The sequence below is a fragment of the Mirounga leonina genome, unplaced genomic scaffold (assembly GCF_011800145.1).
Source record: "Mirounga leonina isolate KUSES-001 unplaced genomic scaffold, KU_Mleo_1.0 Mir_129, whole genome shotgun sequence".
NCBI classification, from domain to species: Eukaryota; Metazoa; Chordata; class Mammalia; order Carnivora; family Phocidae; genus Mirounga; species Mirounga leonina.
This window is the reverse complement of record NW_023270323.1, coordinates 79,775,780-79,796,076: the sequence shown is the minus strand read 5'-3', so window position 1 is coordinate 79,796,076 and position 20,297 is coordinate 79,775,780. Positions and strand designations below refer to the sequence as shown.

Below are 20,297 nucleotides of genomic sequence, written 5' to 3'. Positions count from 1 at the left end.
AGTCCCACGTCGGGCTCCCTACTCAGCAGGGAGTCTGCTTCTCCCTCTTCCCTCATTCATGCTCTCTCTCTCTCTCAAATAAATAAAAATCTTTAAAAAAAAACTTTTTTTAAAAAGAAGTGATCATCTAGACATCAGTGTAATTAATCCAAAGAATGAACCAAAGACTCTCCACAGTTAACTGTAGAGGGGAGGTCACACCAAAAAATGAAAAATGGTAGGAAGGGCAGAGTCCCAGTTGGGAACCAAACTAACCTGTGAGACTAACCACAAACAGAAGGGACAATCAGTGGGGATTATCACCAATAACACTGAGTCTCTGCCCTTAGAGAGACAGCACAACTAACAATCCCACCTAGAAGGAGCATTCAAAAAGTGCCTGGGGTGTATGGGAGGTTTATTTACTAATCTCAGAACGTGCACTGGAGGGCAGGGATCTTTAGTAGCCTTGTCCAAGAAGAAAAAAGCTAGTGGGCACCATTTCTCTTCCCCTCCCTGTCAACCTAGATACCCAGACATCTGTGGGAACCAGCATGAACACTCACTATCTAGCTCGCTAACACCATGCCCATTCCCCTGCCCCCACATTCTCCTGCGGATCCATCCCATCCAACCTGTCCCACTCAGCAGGAGTCCCTCCAAGGTGCCTGACGTCTCACTCAGCAAGAAGCCCTGACAGTGGCCAACACCAAAGTGACTCCTACCCTGGGAGAAAGGAAGACAACCACAGACACCAGTTCAACTGCAACCCCAACGGTAGGCTGGGCGCAGACAACTGATCTGATGGCCAGCCCATCCATGAACAAAACCCTCACACAGAGCAGCATGAAGAAAGAGTCCTGTAGTTCAGGGAGACTGCAACCCTAATAGACTGGGGACAGTATCTGGTCTGACTGCAGGTTGTGCCCACCCATAAAAGCCTCACAGGGGACAACAGGGAAAGCACCCCGCAGTTCAGTGCAACCACAGTTCTGGCAAACAGGTTGAGGGCAAGCATCTGGTCTGAACCAAGGAGAAGTCCAAGGCAGCCCCAGACTGGCCCTTTAACACAAAGAGAATAAACCCCACCCACACAGGCAAAGGGGACCACTGCAGCCAACTGGAAGGCAAACGCAGCTCAGGTACAACGTCAGGGGACACACAACACACAGAGAAGACAGCCCTGAAGCACCACCTGGTGAACAGGGGACACTGCAGGGCACTAGAGGACCTCTTCTGAAGGCCACTACTTTCAAGATCAGGAGACATAACTGAACTTCCTAACACATAGAAACAAACTCAGAGAATTAGACAAAATGAGGAGACAGAGGAGTATGCCCCAGATGAAAGAACAGGACAAAATCACAGCAAGAGACCAAGTGAAACAGGGTAAGTGATACACCTGATTGAGAATTCAAAATAATGGTCATAAAGATACTCACTGGACTTGAGAACAGGGTAGAGGACCTCAGTGAGACCTTCAACAAGGAGACAGAGAATATTAAAAAAAAAAAAAAAATCAAAAAGACTTCTCAATCACTGAAATAAAAAACATACTAGAGGGAATCCACAGCAAATTAGAGGAGGCAAAAGAATGGATCACTGAGCTGGAAGACAGAGTAATGGAATGCAACCAAGCTGAATAGCAAAAAAAACATAAAAAATGATAATAGATTAAGGGAACTCAGCAACATCAAGTATAATAACATTTGCATTATAAGGATCCCAGAAAGAGAAGAGAGAGAAAAGAGGGCAGAGAATTTACTTGAAGACTTAATAGTTAAAAACTTCCTAAATCTGGGAAGGAAAAGAAATCCAGATCCAGGATCCACAGAGAGCCCCCAACAAAATCAACCCAAGGAGGTCTACACCAAGACACATAGTAATTAAAATGGCAAAAAGTAGTGACAAAGAATTTTAAAAGCAGGAAGAGAAAAGACAATAGTTACATACAAGGAAAACCCCAAAAGGCTGTCAGCTGATTTTTCAGCAGAAACTGCAGGCCGGACGGAAGTGGCATGACATATTCAAAGTGCTGAAAGGAAAAAACCTACAGCAAAGAATAATCTACCCAGCAAGGTTATCATTCAAAATAGGAGCGATAAAGAGTTTCCCAGACAAACAAAAGCTAAAGGAACTCATCATCCCTAAGCCAGCCTTACAAAAACGTTAAAGGGAATTCTCTGAGTGGAAAGTAAAGGCCATAATCAGGAGTAAGCAAATTAGGAAAGAAAAAATTTTCACAGATAAATACAAACATAAAGTAATAAACAGATTAATTACCTGTAAAACCAGTACAGAGTTTAAGCACAAAAGCAGCGGGGCGCCTGGGTGGCTCAGATGCTTAAGCGTCTGCCTTCAGCTCAGGTCATGATCCCAGAGTCCTGGGATCGAGTCCCACATCGGGCTCCCTGCTAGGTGGGGAGCCTGCTTCTCCCTCTGCCTCTGCCTCTCTCTCTCTCTCTGACTCTCATGAATAAATAAATAAAACATTAAAAAAAAAAAAGCACAAAAGCAGCAAAATCAATGATATCTATAAAAATCAGTCAAGGGATTCACAAAATAAAAAGAATATAAAGTATGATATCATATACATAAAACATGGGGATGGGAGGAGTAAAAACTTAGTGCTTTGAAAATAGGTTCAAACTTAAGCAACCATCATCCTAATACAGACTACTATATGCTTAAGAGGTTATATATAAACTTAATGGTAACCACAAATCAAAAACCTATAATAGATAAGCAAAATATAAAGAGAAAAGAATCCAAGCATATCACTAAAGAAAGCCATCAAATGATAAGGAGGCAAGAGAAGAGAGAACTACAAAAACAACCATAAAACAAATTAACAAAACAGCAATAAGCACATGTCTATCAACAATTATTCTGAATGTAAATGTCCTAAATGGTCCAATCAAAAAACAAAGAGTGATGGAATGGATAAAAAAGCAAGACCCATCTATATGCTGCCTACAAGAGACCCATTTGAGACATAAAAAAATATAGATGAAAAGTGAAGAGATGGAAAAGTGAAGGGATCATATAAATAAAAGCAAAAAGAAAACTGGGGTACCAATACTTATATCAGACAAAACAGACATTAAAACAAAGACAATAACAAGAGACAAAGAGAGGCACCTGAGTGGCTCAGTTGGTTAAGCAACTGCCTTTAGCGCAGGTCATGATCCCAGGGTCCTGGGATCAAGCCCCTCATTGGGCTCCTTGCTCAGCAGGGAGTCTGCTTCTCCCTCTGCCCCCCACTCATGCTTGCTCGCTTTCTCTCTCTCTCAAATGAAATCTTTTAAAAAATTAAGTTTAAAAAAAATGAGAGAGAGACACTACATAATCATAAAGGGAACACTCCAACAAGATATAACAATTGTAAATATTTATATACCCAGCATGGGAGCACTCAAGTACATAAGGCAACTATTAATAGACATAAAGGAAGAAATTGATACTAATATTAGCAAGGGACTTTAACACCCTATTTACATCAATGGATAGATCATCCAGACAGAAAAACAAGGAAACAGTGACCTTTTTTTTTTTAAATATTTTATTTGAGAGAGAGTGTACAAGGGGGGGGGGGGGAGGTGCAGAGGGAGAGGGAGAAGCCAACCCCCCACTGAGCAGGGAGCCTGATTCCAGGCTTGATCCCAGGACACTGAGATCATGATCTGAGCCAAAGGCAGACCCTTAACTGACTGAACGACCCAGGTGCCCCAAAACAGTGGCTTTGAATGATACATTGGACCAGATGGAACTAACAGTTATTTTCTGAACATCATATTGAGATTTTTTTTCTTTAATTTATTTGACAGAGAGATAGAGAGCACAAGTAGGCAGAGTGGCAGGCAGAGGGAAAGGGAGAAGCAGGCTCTCCACTGAGCAGGGAACCCGATGCGGGGCTCGATCCCAGGACCCTGGGATCATTACCCGAGCCGAAGGCAGCTGCCTAACCAACTGAGCCACCCAGGCGCCCCTGAACATCATATTCAAAAACAACTTTTTTTTTTCCCAAGTAGGCTCCACACCCAATATGGGCTGGAACTAAGAGTCACATGTTCTGGGTGCCAGAAGACATGTGGAGTATGCCCCAGATGAAAGAACAGGACAAAATCACAGCAAGAGACCAAGTGAAACAGGGTAAGTGATACACCTGATTGAGAATTCAAAATAATGGTCATAAAGATACTCACTGGACTTGAGAACAGGGTAGAGGACCTCAGTGAGACCTTCAACAAGGAGACAGAGAATATAAAAAAAAAAAATCAAAAATAAAGACTGCTTTTTTTTAAAGAAAAAAAATCTGGAAAGAACACAAATATAGAAAGGTTAAATAACATACTATTAAACAATGAATGAATCAATCAAAAAACTGAAGATGGAACCAAAAAATATAGGGAGACAAATGAAAATAGAACAGTCAAAATCTTTGGGATGCAGCAAAAGCTGTTCTAAGAGAGAAGATTATTGCTATAATAGGTCTACCTCAACAAGCAGGAAAAAAAAAATCTCAAATAAACAACCTTTCGGAAATAATAAAGATTAGAGCAGAAATAAATGAGAGAGAGACTAAAAAATAATAAAACAGATCAACGAAACCAGGACCTGGTTCTTTGAAAAGATTAATAAAATTGATAAATCTTTAGCCAGACTCCTCAAAAAGAGAAAGAGAGAACTCAAAATCAGAAATGAAAGGAAAAAAAAAACTGACACCACAGAAATACAAAGGATTATAAGAGAATATTATGGGGTGCCTGGGTGGCTCAGTCGTTAAACGTCTGCCTTCAGCTCAGGTCATGATCCCAGGGTCCTGGGATCGAGTCCCACATTGGGCTCCCTGCTCAGTGGGAAGCCTGCTTCTCCCTCTCCCACTCCCCCTACTTGTGTTCCCTCTCTCGCTGTGTCTCTCTCTGCCAAATAAATAAAATCTTTAAAAAAAGGAAAAAGGGAAAAAAAAGAGAATATTATGAAAAATTATTATGCCAACAAATTGGACAACCTTGAAGAAATGGATACATTCCAAGGAACATGTAACTTCCCAAAGCTAAATCAAGAAGAAATAGAGTGGTGCCTGGGTGGCTCAGTTGGTTAAGCATCTGCCTTTGACTCACGTCAGGATCTCCAGGTCCTGGGACTGAGTCCCTCATCTAGCTCCCTGCTCAGCAGGGAGCCTGCTTCTCCCTCTCCCTTTGCCCCATCCCCTGCTCATGCTCTCTCACTCTCTCTCTCAAATAAATCTTTAATAAAAAAAAACTCTCAACAAAGTAGATTTAAAGAGAACACACCTCAACATAGTAAAGACCATATATGAAAAACCCACAGCTAACATATTAAATGGTGATAAACTGAGAGATTTTCCTCTAAGATCAGGAACAAGACAAATATGTCCACTCTCACCACTTTTATTCAACATAGTACTGGAAGTCCTAGCAATAGCAATCAGGCAAGAAAAAGAAATAAAAAGCATCCAAATTGGTAAGGAAGAAAAAAAAGTGATCATTTATGTGCATGTGTGATTCCACAATCTGAAGAGCAAGAAATGGACCTTGATCATTTTTGCATTCCCCTAGCCTAGTGCTTAAAAGAATATGCAGTTAACACCTTTATAAGGTAGTAAAGGTAGTCACAATCTGCCCCCAATTTAACTTTATAGCCACTTCCTGTGTTATTCTTTACACTCTTCACTCCAATTATACTGGATTAACACTGCTCCAGAGCCTGGCACAACCCTGACACTGTACACATGCTTGTGAAATGAATATACTATACTCAATATTGGGAGAAATGGAAAAACATAACCCAAGGTGCTGCGCATGCACACTCCATTCCTATACAGATGCTCAATAAATAAGCACTTAAGTGGCAATGGTAGATGATATTCCCATCTTCTGAGTACCAACTAGGTGCAAAAGATTATGCTATGTTCTTTATATATGTTAAATCACATGTTCCTTACAACATAAAAACTCATAATGTACTATACATCCATTTTGCATATTTTCCACAAAAGCAACTGATTATTTCTACAATCTCTATTTTTTCAACTAGCATATAAGCATCTTTTTTTAAAAAACTTTATTTATTTGAGGGGTGCCTGGGTGGCTCAGTCGTTAAGCGTCTGCCTTCGGCTCAGGTCATGGTCCCAGGGTCCTGGGATCAAGCCCCCTGCATCCAGCTCCCTGCTCAGCAGGAAGCCTGCTTCTCCCTCTCCCTCTGCCCCTGCTTGTGTTCCCTCTCTCGCTCTCGCTCTCTCTGTAAATAAATAAATAAATCTTTAAAAAAAAAAAAAGACACGGGTGCCTGGGTGGCTCAGTTGGTTAAGCGACTGACTGCCTTCGGCTCAGGTCATGATCCTGGAGTCCCAGGATCAAGTCCCGCATCAGGCTCCCTGCTCAGCAGGGAGTCTGCTTCTCCCTCTGACCCTCCCCCCCTCATGCTCTCTCTCTCTCTCGTTCTCTCTCTCAAATAAATAAATAAAATCTTTAAAAAAATAAAATTAAAAATTAAAAAAATGAAAAAAAGACTTTATTTATTTGAGCGAGAGAGAGCATGAGCAGGGTGCAGGGGGGTGGGGGAGCGGCAGAGGGAGAGGGAGAAGCAGATTCCCCGCTGAGCAGGGAGCCCCATGTGGTGTGTGATCTCGGGAGCCCGAGATCATGACCTGAGCCAAAGGCAGACAATTAACTGACTGAGCCACTCAGGCACCCAGTATGTAAGCTTCATAAAGATAGGAATCTGCCTTTCCTGATCCTTTCTGCATTTCCAGGGCCTATCAAAACATCTAGCATACAGCAGGCATTTGACAAATATCTAATGACTGAATGAATGAATACATAAACGTCCTATGAGGTAGGTCTTCTTATTTTAGTTTTATTGATGAGAAAACCAGAACATTAAGTGGCTTGCCCAAGGTAACACAGCTAGAAAGCATCAGAACCAGATTCAAAGTATACTGGTTTTCAGTATCTAATGTAACACCTGCTTCTCATTGGTGCCCAATAGTGAGGAAGTATTACAGCCCAGAGTACTTCTACAAATAGCCTGTGAACTTCCCACAAGGAACCTTGAGCAAGTTTCATCATAGTTTATGAAAAGGTGATGCTCATGACTAAGGTTATCCCCGGCTTTTTAAAAGAATAAGAGGTGCAGCATATTTATCTTCTGAACCGCAATGTAGAAGGATCAGAGGCCAATTTGGAGAAATTGGACAATTATTGAGCATTATTTTAGTTATGTACTGATAAGCCCCGAATTATTTCTATTTGCACTTTAGTTCTACTTTCTACATGTTACAAATTGGTCATGTTCTTGACATACCTATCATTTATTCTCATTTATACTACCTGAAGACAATTAGGCAATTGTTGATAAATAGATAACAATAATGGCAAGAGAATTAAGCCTTTTGGGTGACAAGAAGCACAACATATGTGTTTAATGTTTGTTTTCTATTTATGAGTCAGCATCAAACTGACATCAATGGAGTGAACAAAGTTATTATTAAACTTTTCCAATCAGACAATTTTTCACTAGATTTGTTATACACACATTTAGGTAATACACTATCCTGCTTTGGTTAAGTTCACAAACATATTTCATGAAAGAAAAGAAAAAGAGAAAGAAAGAGAAAGGAAGGAAAAAGAAAGCCAATCAATGTAATACACCACACTAACAGAATGAAGGGAGAAAAACACATAATCGTATCAATTGAGGCAAAAACTATCTCCACATAATAAAAGCCATATTTGAGGCGCCTGGGTGACTCAGTTGGTTAAGCGTCTGCCTTCAGCTCAGGTCATGATCACAGGGTTCCTGGATCAAGCCCTGCATCAGGCTCCCTGCTCAGTGAGGAGTCTGCTTCTCCCTCTCTCCCTGCCTCTCCCCCTGGCTCATTCTGTCTCCCTCCCCACTCCCATCAAATAAATAAATAAAATCTTCTAAAAAATAAATTAAATAAAAGCCATATTTGAAAAACCCACAGCAAATATCATACTCAGTGGTGAAAGACTGAATGCTTTTCCTCTAAGATCAGGAACAAGTCAACAGTACCCACTTTCAACACTTCTATTCAAAAATAGTACTAGACATTCTAGCCAGAGCAAGTAGGAAAAAAACAAAAGAACGAAAAGGCATCCAAATAGGAAAGGAAGTAAAATGATATTTTGCAGATGATATAATCTTGAACGTAGAAAACTTTAAATATTCCACACACACACATACACACAAAAAAACTTAGAATAAATGAATTCCGCAAATATCAGGAGACAAAGTCAACACACGAAAAACAGCAGTATTTCTATATACTAATAATAAAGAATCTGAAAGAGAAATTATAAAAGCAATTCCATTTACAACAGCATCAAAAAAGATAAGACTTAGGAATTAATGCACTCAAGGAGGTGGAAGACTTGTATGGTGAAAACTATAAAACGTTACTGAAAGAAATTAGGACATAAATAAATGGAAACACATCCCATGTTAACAAACTGGAAACTTAATATTGTTAAGATGTCAATACTAATGTGAAAATTATTAAGGGAAACCTCACTAAAATGGAATCAGGAGGCCAGAACAGGGAGCCCTTATACCCTACCACTCGTCAATTGCAGAACCAACAGGAAAAGTTGTATCTTGCATTTTGGACAGTAATGTTCTTAATTTTCTTTTTCTTTTTTAAGATTTATGTATTTAGAGAGAGAGAGCCAGTGCATGTGCAAGCAGGGGGATGGTCAGAGGGAGAGAGAATCTCGAGCAGACTCCCCACAGAGCAATGAGCCCAATGTGGGGCTCAATCTCCCAACCCCAAGATCATGACCTGAGCCAAAACCAAGAGTCAGACATTCAACCAACTGAGCAACCCAGGCGCCCCAGGAATGTTCTTAAATTTTTTTTAAGATTTTTTATTTATTTATTTGAGACAAGGGAGAGAAAGTGCAAGTGGGGGGCAGGGAGGAGGAGAGGTAGAGTGATAAACAGGCTCCCCACTGAAGCAGGAAGCCCAACTCAGGGCTTGATCCCAGGACCCCGAGATCATGACCCGAGCCGAAGGCAGATGCTTAAATGACTGAGCCATCCAGGCACCCCTGTTCTTAATTTTCTTAAGAACATTTTCTTTTTGGGGAGCCTGGGTGGCTCAGTTGTTAAGCATCTGCCTTTGGCTCAGGTCATGGTCCCAGGGTCCTGGGATCGAGCCCCGCATCCAGCTGCCTGCTCGGCGGGAAGCCTGCTTCTCCTTCTCCCTCTGCCCCTGCTTGTGTTCCCTCTCTCGCTCTCACTCTCTCTGTAAATAAATAAATAAATAAATCTTAAAAAAAAAAAAAAAGACTTTATTTATTTGAGCGAGAGAGCATGAGTGGGGTGCAGGGGGGTAGGGGAGTGGCAGAGGGAGAGGGAGAAGCAGATTCCCCACTGAGCAGGAAGCCCCATGTGGTGCATGGTCTCTCTCTGTCTCTCTCTCTCTGTCAAATAAATAAAAACTTAAAAAAAGAACATTTTCTTTTTGCTAGCTTACTTTAAGAATACAGCATATAATACATGTAACATACAAAGTATGTGTTAATCAATTGTTTTTGTCATTGGTAAGGCTTCCCATCAACAGCAGACTATCAATAGTTAAAGTTTTCTGGAGAGTCAGGAGTTATACATGGATTTTCAACTGCACAGGGGGGCAGCACCCAAAACCCCCATGTTGTTCAAGGGTTAACTATATTTTACTACCCCAGCAGAAGGAAGAAAGGTTCTCTCCTCCCTGCACCACCCCCCAACAGCCCAGCCCATGAGAGACTGTCACAACTCAACCAATGAAAAGTCACTACACTTCAAACTCCCAGTTTACTGCAATGGACTGTCTGTCTTCAAGAGCCCTCCCATCTCCCCCTTTCCTTTATAAAAGAGCATTCTTCTTTGTTCTCTGGACTTGCCTATGGTTTTGCTGTAGCTTGCATGGACTGCAAATCTCTGCTCTCCGTAATAAACCCATTTTTGCTGGTAAAATAGCTGACAGTTTTATTTTTAAGTTTAACATTACTCAGAGTGATCTATAGATTCAATAAAATCCCTATCAAAATCCAGTGATTTCTTTTTTGCAGAAATCAAAAAATTCATCCTAAAATTCATATAGAATCTCAAGGAACCCCAAATACCCAAAACAATCTTAGAAGAAGAAAAAAGGAACAAAGCAGGACTCATGCTACCTGAATTCAAACCTGACTACAAAGCTACAGTAAACAAAACAATCTGGCACTGGCATAAAGACAGGCATTTACACAAAGGGAATAGAATAATGAGCCCAGACAGGTCATGATCCTAGGGTCCTGGGATCAAGCCACACATCACGCTCCCTGCTCAGTGGGAAGTCTGCTTCTCCCTCTTCCTCCCCCAGCTGTGCTCGTGCTCTCTCTCTCTAATAAATAAATAAAATATTAAATTAAAAAAAAAAAAGAATAGGGGCGCCTGGGTGGCTCAGTTGGTTAAGCGACTGCCTTCGGCTCAGGTCATGATCCTGGAGTCCTAGGATCGAGTCCCACATCGGGCTCCCTGCTTGGCAGGGAGTCTGCTTCTCCCTCTGACCCTCCTCCCTCTCATGCTCTCTGTCTCTCATTCTCTCTGTCTCAAATAAATAAATATAATCTTAAAAAAAAAAAAAAAAAAAGAATAATAAGCCCAGAAATAAACCCTTGCATATATGGTCAAATGGTGGTGATAAGGGTGCTAAGACCATTCAATGGGGAAAGTATAATTTTTTCAACAAATGCTATGGGGGAAAACCGGACATCCACATGCAGAAGAATAAAGGTGGACTCTTTATTGTAAAGAGTTCATATTGTATATGAACACCATATACAACAATTAACTCAAAATGGATCAAAGACAGGGCACTGGGTGGCTCGGTCCGTTAAGCATCTGCCTTCGGCTCAGGTCATGGTCGCAGCGTCCTGGGATCGAGCCCCGCATCGGGCTCCCTGCTCGGTGGGGAGCCTGCTTCTCCCTCTCCCTCTGCCTGCCTGTCTGCTACTTATGATCTCTCTCTCTCTTTGTCAAATAAATAAATAAAATCTTCAAAAAAAATGTATCGGGCGCCTGGGTGGCTCAGTTGGTTAAGCGACTGCCTTTGGCTCAGGTCATGATCCTGGAGTCCCGGGATCGAGTCCGGCATCGGGCTTCCTGCTCGGCAGGGAGTCTGCTTCTCCCTCTCCCACGCCCCCTGCTTGTGTTCCCTCTCTCGCTGTGTCTCTCTCTGTCAAATAAATAAATAAAATCTTTAAAAAAAAAAAAAAATGTATCAAAGACTTAAATGTAAGACCTAAAACTATAAAACTCTTACAAGAAACATAGGCAAAAGCTTCACAATATTGAATTTGACAATAACTTCTTAGATATGATACCAGAGCACAGGAAACAAGAATTTTTCTGTAGCATGTGATGTTGTCTTTTTTTTTTTTTTTAAGATTTTATTTATCTGACAGAGAGAGAACACAAGCAGGGGGAGTGGCAGGCAGAGGGAGAAGCACGCTCCCCACAGAGCAGGGGGAGCCCGACGTGGGACTTGATCCCAGGACCCCGGGATCATGACCTGAGTTGAAGGCAGACGCTTAACCAACTGAGTCACCCAGGCGCCCAGCATGTGCTGTTGTCTGATAGCATTTTACACACAGAACTTCTCTCAAAATTGGAGTCAGTCCTCTCAAACCCTGCCAACCTATCAACTAAGGTTATGCAATATCCTAAGTCCTTGTCATATTTCTACAGTCTTCAGAGCATCGTCACCGGGAGTAGACTCCATCTCAAGAAATCCCCTTCTTTGCTCCTCCATAGAAGCACCTCCTCATCCATTCAAGTGTTATCCTGAGAGGGCAGCGGTTCGCTCACCTCTCCAGGCTCCACTTCTAGCTCTCTGGCTGTTTCCGCCACATCTGCAGTGACTTCCTCCACTGAGTCTTGAACCCCTCAACGTCCTCCACGAGGGCTGGCACCCGCTTCTTCCAAACTCCTGTTAGTACTGACACTGAACCATGGGAACATTTTCTTAATGGTGTCTGGAGTGGTGAATCCTTTCCAGAATATTCTCAATTTACCCAGATCGAGCACAGGAATCACCATCTATGGTGTGTCTCTTAAATAATACAGCCTTGCGAAGCGTGTCTCTTAAATATGACTTCAAGGTCAAAATTACTCCTTGCTCCGTGGGCTGCAGAATGGACGTTGCATTAGCAGGCATGAAAACAACACTAATCTCGCCGGACGTCATCAGAGCTCTTGGGTGACCAGGTACGATGTCGACGAGCAGTAATATTTCGAAAGGAATCTTTTTTTCTGAGCAGTAGGTCTCCACAGTGGGCTTCAGATATTTGGTAAACCGTGTTGTAAACAGGTATGCTGTCGTCCAGGCCGCGCCGTTCCGTCTGCAGAGCACGGGCAGAGGAGAGGTAGCATAATTCTTAAGGGCCCTAAGAATTTTCCGGCTTCAGCTTCAAGTCACCAGCCGCATTAGCCCCTAACAGGGAAGTCAGCCTGTCCCTTGAACGTCTGAAGCCAGGCGCTGGCTTCTCCTCTCTAGCTAGGACAGTCCCAGGCGACCTCTTCTCTCCAGATAAGGCTGCCGCGTCTCCACGGAGCGTCTGTTTAGCAGCCGCCTTCCCGAGCGATCCTAGCTGGACCTTCTGCCGAACCTGCTGCAGCTTCTCCACCAGCGCGTGCTGCTTCACCTGGCACTTCCGTGTTTCCTTAAACCTCACGAGCTCCCCTCTGCTAGCTGCAGACTTTTCTTCTGCGGCTTCCTCACCTCCCTCAGCCTTCGTGGACTTGAAGAGAGTCAGGGCCTTGCTCTGGATGAGGCTTTGGCTTAAGGGAATACTGGGGCTGCTTTGATCTCCTATCCAGACCACCAAAATTTTCTCCCCATCAGCAACGAGGCCGTTGTGCTTTCTTATCACTCATGTGTTCGCTGGAGTAGTGCTCTTAACTTCCTTCGAGAACCTTTCCTTGGCATTTGCAACGTGGACTTTTGGCACAAGAGGCCTACCTTTCGGCCTATCTTGGCTTTAGACATCCCTTCCTCGCCAAGCTTAATCATTTCTAGCTTTTGATTTCAAGTGAGATATGTGTGACTCTTCCTTTCACTTGAGCACTTAGAGACCATTACAGGGTTATTAATTGGCCTAATGTCCATATTGTTGTGTCGCAGGGGACAGGGAAGAGAGGGAGAGAGATGGGGGAATGGCTGGTCAGTGGAACAGTCAGAAAACACACATACTAAGTTTGTGTCTTTTATGGGCACAGTTCATGGTGCCCTAAAACAAGTACAATAGTAACATCAAAGATCACTGATCACACATCACCATAACAAACATAACAGTGAAAATATTTGAAATACCACAGGAATTACCGAACTATGACACAGAGACATGAAGTGAGCAAATGCTGTTAGAAAAATGGTGCCAGTAGACCTACCTGATGCAGGGTTGTTACAAACTTTTTTTTTTCTTTTAAATAATCTCTACACCCAATGCAGGGCCCAAACCCACAACCCCAAAATCAAGAGTCACATGCTCCACCTACTGAGCCAGGCAGGGCCCTGTCAAACTTTCAATTTATAAAAAACACAAGATCTGAGAAGTGCAATAAAATGAGGTATGTCTGTACAGTATTCCTAAAACTCAACAACAAAATAACCAATTCAAGAATGGGCAAAGGACTTGACATTTCTTCAAAGAAGATATACAAATGACCAATAAGCACACGAAAGAATGCTCAACATCACTAATCATTAGGAAATTGCAAATCAAAACTACAATCATTTTGTATTAAATCACCACAAACCCATCAGGATGGCTGCTATTAAAAAAAAAAAATGGAAAATAACTAATGCTCGTGAGAACATGGAGAAATTGCAACCCTGTGCACTGCTGGTGGGAATGTAAAATGGTGTAGCCACTGTGGAAAAACAGTATGGTGGTTCCTCAAAAAATTACACAGAATTATCTTATGACCTAGCAATTCCACTTCCGGCACATACCCAAAAGAACCGAAAGGAGGGTCTCAAAGATATATTTGTACACACATATTCATAGCAGCAATGTTATTCATAATAGCTGAAATATGAAAGCAACCCAAGTGTCTATCAACAGATGAATGGATAAGCAAAATGTGGTATATACGTACAATGGAATATCATTCAGTCTTAAAAAGAAGGAAATTCTGGCACATGATACAACACAGATAAACCTGTAGGACCCTAGGCTAAGTGAAATAAGTCAGTCACAAAAGGATAAATACTGTATGATTTCTTCTTCTATGAGGTCCCTAGAGGAGTCAAATCACAGAGACAGAAGGTAGAATGATATTTGCAAAGGGCAGAGGTTGGGGGACAGGAAGATGGGGAGTTACTGCTTAATGGGTATAGTGTTTCAGTTTTACAAGATCAAAAAAGGTATGTAGATAGATGATTAAAAACAAACAAAACAGGGCGCCCGGGTGGCTCAGTCGTTAGGCGTCTGCCTTCGGTTCTGGTCATGATCCCAGGGTCCTGGGATCGAGCCCCGCATCAGGTTCCCTGCTCCGCGGGAAGCCTGCTTCTCCCTCTCCCCCCCTGCTTGTGTTCCTTCTCTCCCTGTTTCTCTCTCTGTCAAATAAACAAATAAGATCTTTAAAAAAACAAAAAACAAAAACAAAACACACAGCTAACAGAGCCTATTGTAAAGGGTGTATGCTGTTCTACTCAATAGAAAGCATGGCAGAACAGGGGAAAAAAAGCCAGAAGGGAGAGGAAACTGATATGTCAGGACCAAGCACGGCCCATGAGGCTAGTACCCTGGGTGGTGATGAGATGGGGTTGAGCAGTTATGGGCCACATAGTGAATTAACACCATTATCCCAGAAAGTCTTAATTGGAGCTTTGTAAAGCTACCCATGTAGACCTCGTGTTACATACGAGGTAAGGTCTCAAGTCTTACTGTGGTGGCAGAAAGAACCAGAATTCTGAGACTGACCTGGCCCCATCACATGCTAGCGACAGCTCAGCCACAGATGCAGAGATCACCTGGCAGTCCCCGCACACCTAAGGATATAGCCTCAGCATCCCTTCTGGGAGCCCCCAGGCTCTACCAACCCAGGGTCGCTGCTCCCAACAGGCTGGCTGACATGGCCTCTGAGGAGACCAACCTATTGATCAATTCTTCCCACTGTTTTCACTCTGCACAGTGTGAAATCTCTCCATTTCTCCACAGGTTCTGTGACAGACTCAGACAGATGGAGGAGTAAGCCACAAACACGTAATCTCATAAGATACCATATTGTTAAAATGCTCCTTAAATAATTAAAAATCCTAAAATGAAACCTAAATGTCAGGGGTAAAGGACCATATAGATCTAGGACTATAGATCTGCTTGTCTGGGTCCTGGTTAGAGGCTGTGCCGGGGCTGAACATGTGGGCTGAACACCAATGGCCACCAGACTGTAAGTACAGTCCTGCTACTTGCAGGTGTAAGTTGGTGGTGGGTATGACGTCCTCCAGTCCCCACCCTGCACTCATCTGTCATGTCCATGACACTAAGATCAGTGGTGCAGACCAGGTGCCTTCTAAATTTTCCTTCTGCCCCAATGAGTTATGAATCACCTCCCCCAGACGAGGGAGAGCACTGCAATGAGGGAGACATCTGGCTTCCAGAGGCATCTAAAATGAGGCAGATGAGAAAATACTGGCAATGTGATATGAAGATGTACAGACAGCATGAACTCAAGCACACCAGTGTGCACATACCGAGTATAAAGGAAAAACAGGGAGGAGGCATGCCAAGAAATGAACACTGGTTATCCCCACATTGTGGGATTACGGTGGCTATTATTTTATTCTTTACTCTTTACTCTCTCCTCTGTTTTTCAGATATTCAAAATTACTTTTATAGTAAAAAAAAAATAAGGGGGGGTGCATGTCTCTTTCTCACTCTAAAATCTGGCTGCAGGGCCAAGCCTATAAGTGAAAATTGGGGGCGTCTGGGTGGCTCGGTCGTTAGGTGTCTGCCTTCGGCTCAGGTCATGATCCCAGGGTCCTGGGATCCAGCCCCGCATCGGGCTCCCTGCTCCGCGGGAGGCCTGCTTCTCCCTCTCCCACTCCCGCTGCTTGTGTCCCCTCTCTCGCTGTATCTCTCTCTGTCAAATAAGTAAAATCTTCAACAAAAAAAAAAAGTGAAAATTGGGGGCGCCTGGGTGGCTCGGTCGTTAGGTGTCTGCCTTCGGCTCAGGTCATGAGCCCAGGGTCCTGGGATCGAGCCCCACGTCAGGCTCCCTGCTCAGCGGGAAGCCTGCTTCTCCCTCTCCCACTCCCCCTGCTTGTGTTCCCTCTCTCGCTGTGTCTCTCTCTGTCAAATAAATAAATAAAATCTTTAAAAAAAGAAAAAGAAAATTGTCTTATGCAGCTACTCTCTTTGCAGACCTAGTTTCTTTCCTGGGACAACCCAGATAATAGCTATGGCCCAAACAGGGCACTAGAGTTCACCCAGATGCGTGTGGTACTTCAAACAGCTGTTACAGACAAATACTGTTACTCTTGCTCCTGTTCTGGGCATTTATGGTACTTCACAAAGACAGATCATCAGTGTCAGGGATGAGGAGGAGGGAAAGTGAGATTTAAGTCTGTTATCCGAGGTCATTGCTCCCAGCAGAAGACAGCTGTTACTGAAAGACTCATTTACGACTGGAGCTGAAAGTCACCTCAGAACATAACCAGGGTTCACATGGCCCAGGACCCAGTGTGAACACATACACACCAGGAGCCTATGCTCGGGTACCACACACACACAAACACTCCAGACCCCAGTGTCTACACACACAACACAGAATTGAACATGAACACACGTATACACAGAACCTTCCACGTACACACACAATCCCATCAGAACACAATACAGTCACATACAGCCCTCACACCCTACAAGGGGGCAGACCTCTTAGAACCCAAATACATACCCATCAGAACCCAGACATACAGCTACCCCTCAGGCCCAACAGACACACACCCCTCACAACCAACAGAGACATACATACCTTACACCTAATAACAGCACACAGACACTTTAGAACCCAAACATGCACACATACCTGCCAGACAGAATCTACCACAGGCACACAAACTTTCCTCGGAACCAACATGGGAGCTCCTCCTCCAAACCTAATCACAAAACCTCATAACCAACAAGGACACTCACCCCTCATCCCAACACAAACAGAAACAGCTTCAGAACCAACAAAGACACACAACCCTCAGACCCAACACAGGCATACAGACCACTCAGAACTCAACACGGAGCATACACCCTCAACTCAAAGTGGGAACACACCCCCCCTTCCAAATGAACATCTACTCACACCCCTCAATACACAACTTGGGCACAAAAATCCCTCAGAACCCAACATGAGTGCATACACCCCTCAGACACAACACAGGCACCTCAAACCCTATGTGGGCAAACACACATCTCAGAACCCAAAACAGGGACACACACCCCTTAGGTCCAACACAGGAGCACAAAGACACCTCAAAACCAACAGGGACACACAACCCTCACCCAATATGGGAGCACACCCTTCAGAACCAACACTGAACATACACACCTCAGACCCAACACAGACAGACAGAACACCTCTCAGAAACCAACATGGACACACAACCCTCAGAACACAACACTGGTACACACACCCCTCAGAAAAAAACATGGATATACAACCACTGGACCCAACACGGGCACAGCACAGGAATACACACCCCTTAGAACTAACATAGACACACAACCCTCTGACCCAGATAGGCACACTCACTTCTCAGAAGCCAACACTGGCAAACGCACCCCATAGACCTACATGGGCAGACCCCTCGATCCCACCACAGACACACTACTCAGAACCAACACAGACACGGTACTCTCAAGACCCAACATGGGCGGGGCGCCTGGGTGGCTCAGTCGGTTAAGCGACTGCCTTTGGCTCAGGTCATGATCCTGGAGTCCCGGGATCGAGTCCCGCATCAGGCTTCCTGCTCAGTGAGGGGGTCTGCTTCTCCCTCTGACCCTCCCCCCTCTCATGTGCTCTCTCTCATTCTCTCTCTCTCAAAAAAAAAAAAAAAAATCTTAAAACCAAATGGAGGGGCGCCTGGGTGGCTCAGTCATTAAGCGTCTGCCTTCGGCTCAGGTCATGATCCTGGAGTCCCGGGATCGAGTCCCGCATCGGGCTCCCTGCTCGGCGGGGAGCCTGCTTCTCCCTCTGCCCTTCACCCACTCATGCTCGCTCTCTCACTCTTGCTCTCTCTCAAATAAATAAAATCTTTTAAAAAGTGTTTTAAAAAAAATAAGACCAAATGGAACCCAACACAGACACCCCACTCAGAACAACACAGACACCCAACCCTCAGACCCAATATGGGAGTACGCCCCTCAGAATCAGCACAAACACATACCCCCTCAGATGCAACGAGGAGCACACACCTCAGAACCTAACACACAAACACCCCTCAGACAAAACCCAGGCACACACCCCCCTCAGAACCCAGTGAGAGCATCATATGCCTCAAACCCAACATGGGAACGTACACTCCTTCAGACCAACAAGGACCCACAACCCTCAACATGAGCACACAGCCTTTGGCCCAACACAGGATACACTGCTCAGAATCTAACACACTCACACCCTCAGAAGCAACACGAACACGCAACCTTCAGACCAAAACAGGCATACGGACTCCCCAAAACCCAAGGGGGGCTTCACACCTCAGAACCAACGCGGACATACAACCCTTACGCCCAACACGGTTGCACACACACCCCTTAGAACCAACAGGGTCTCACAGCCGCTAATCCTAACACAACCTTCAGATATGAACGGACATACAGTCCTTGACGCAACATGGAGAACCCCCCTCAGAACATGACACAAACACACAATCCTCAGAAGCAACAGGAGCAAGCGCTCCTCATGCAGACCCACCTCCAGACCCAACAGGGCACAAATACCCCTCAGAGCCCGGAACGGGCACAAACCCACAGAACACGGACACACAGCCCCCGGATCCACCACGCGAGGCACGCACGCCTCCGAGCCAACGTGCACACAGCCTTCAGCGCCCACCGCGGGAGCTCGCCATTCTGAAGGCAACACAGGCGCGCACACCTCGGGACGGACAACCCGACGCCGGCGCGCACACCGCCTGAAGAGCCAACGCTATGCACAACCGTCAGAACCACACCGTAAAACTTCATAAAGGAAACCGTTCAGACGCAGTCTTGACGCGGCAGGAGGAGCGCTCCCCCTCCCACGCCTCGCTGGCCGCCAAGCCGACGCGAGCAGGGCGGCTCCGCGCGGCCGCGCTCTCCGCCGCCCTCTGCCACAGCCCGGCCAGCTCCCGGCCCACCCCCGCCGACCTGTGTGCGCGGCCCTCCCGACCCCCTTCCTCTGTGAGAGCCCCCTCGTGGGCCGGTGGCCTCCCTATCTGCGCGTCCCAGACCGCAATCCTCCGCTGCTCCCGAATAAATCCATGTGTGGGCGGAACTGACCGGCCGTGTTCTCTTGAAGGTAAACAGCGTCCACGCGCGCCCTCAGAACCGACAGCAGACACAGCACCGCCCTCCACACTCAACACGGGCACGGACCCCCCCGGAGCCCCCCCACTGTCCTCACACCCAACGCAGGAGCCCAGCTCTCAAACCTCTCGGAGCCGACGCGCACCCACCGCCCCTCAGAACCCGCTGCGGGCCGAGCAGGCGCGGCTCTCGCCCACCGGGGACGCACCTGGCGCAGCGCCGCCTCGCAGGCGCCGCCCTCCCGCTGCCGGAGCTGCTCCCGGAAGCGCGCCACCTGCTCCAGCAGCGCGTCCACGAGCGAGGGCGCCGCGTCGCCCTCGAACGCGGCCAGGCGGGCGCGGAGGCGCTCAATGAGGGCGTCGCGGGCGGCCAGCTGGTCCTGCAGGAGCCTCAGCCGCTGCCCGGCCTCGTGGTACAGGCCGCAGAGCGCGGCCGCCGCGCGCGCGGCCCCCTCCTGCCCGCCGGACCCAGCGCGCCCTGAGGACATGGCCACGGCCTTCGACCGGCGGGGCCGCGGACGCCGCCAACTTCCGCGCCCGGTCTGGGCGGGCCGCGCACCTTCCCGGAACTTTTCCCGGCGCGCCCCGCCTACCGCCGAGAGCCCGGCCCCACCCACGGCAACCGGCGTGGCCCCTGACCCGCAGACCGGTCGTCCCAGGCCCTTCGACAGCCCGGCCCCGCCCCTGCCGATAGCCCCCGCCCACGGCGGCCCGCCTGGCCCCGCCCCCTGCCGGCAGTCCG

General features: G+C 45.8%; 1 protein-coding gene across 2 annotated transcripts in view; it reads right to left on the bottom strand.

The window, feature by feature from the left end:
* TNIP2 (TNFAIP3 interacting protein 2) overlaps window positions 1-20,175 on the bottom strand; it is a 33,801-nt gene extending 13,626 nt beyond the window's left edge. For both annotated transcript variants that reach the window (XM_035005441.1, XM_035005442.1), the window contains exon 1: window positions 19,765-20,175. In XM_035005441.1, the coding sequence (XP_034861332.1) occupies window positions 19,765-20,043 (279 nt within the window). In that variant the 5' untranslated portion in view covers window positions 20,044-20,175. The remainder of the gene's footprint in view (window positions 1-19,764) is intronic.
* Window positions 20,176-20,297: the final 122 nt, after the last annotated feature.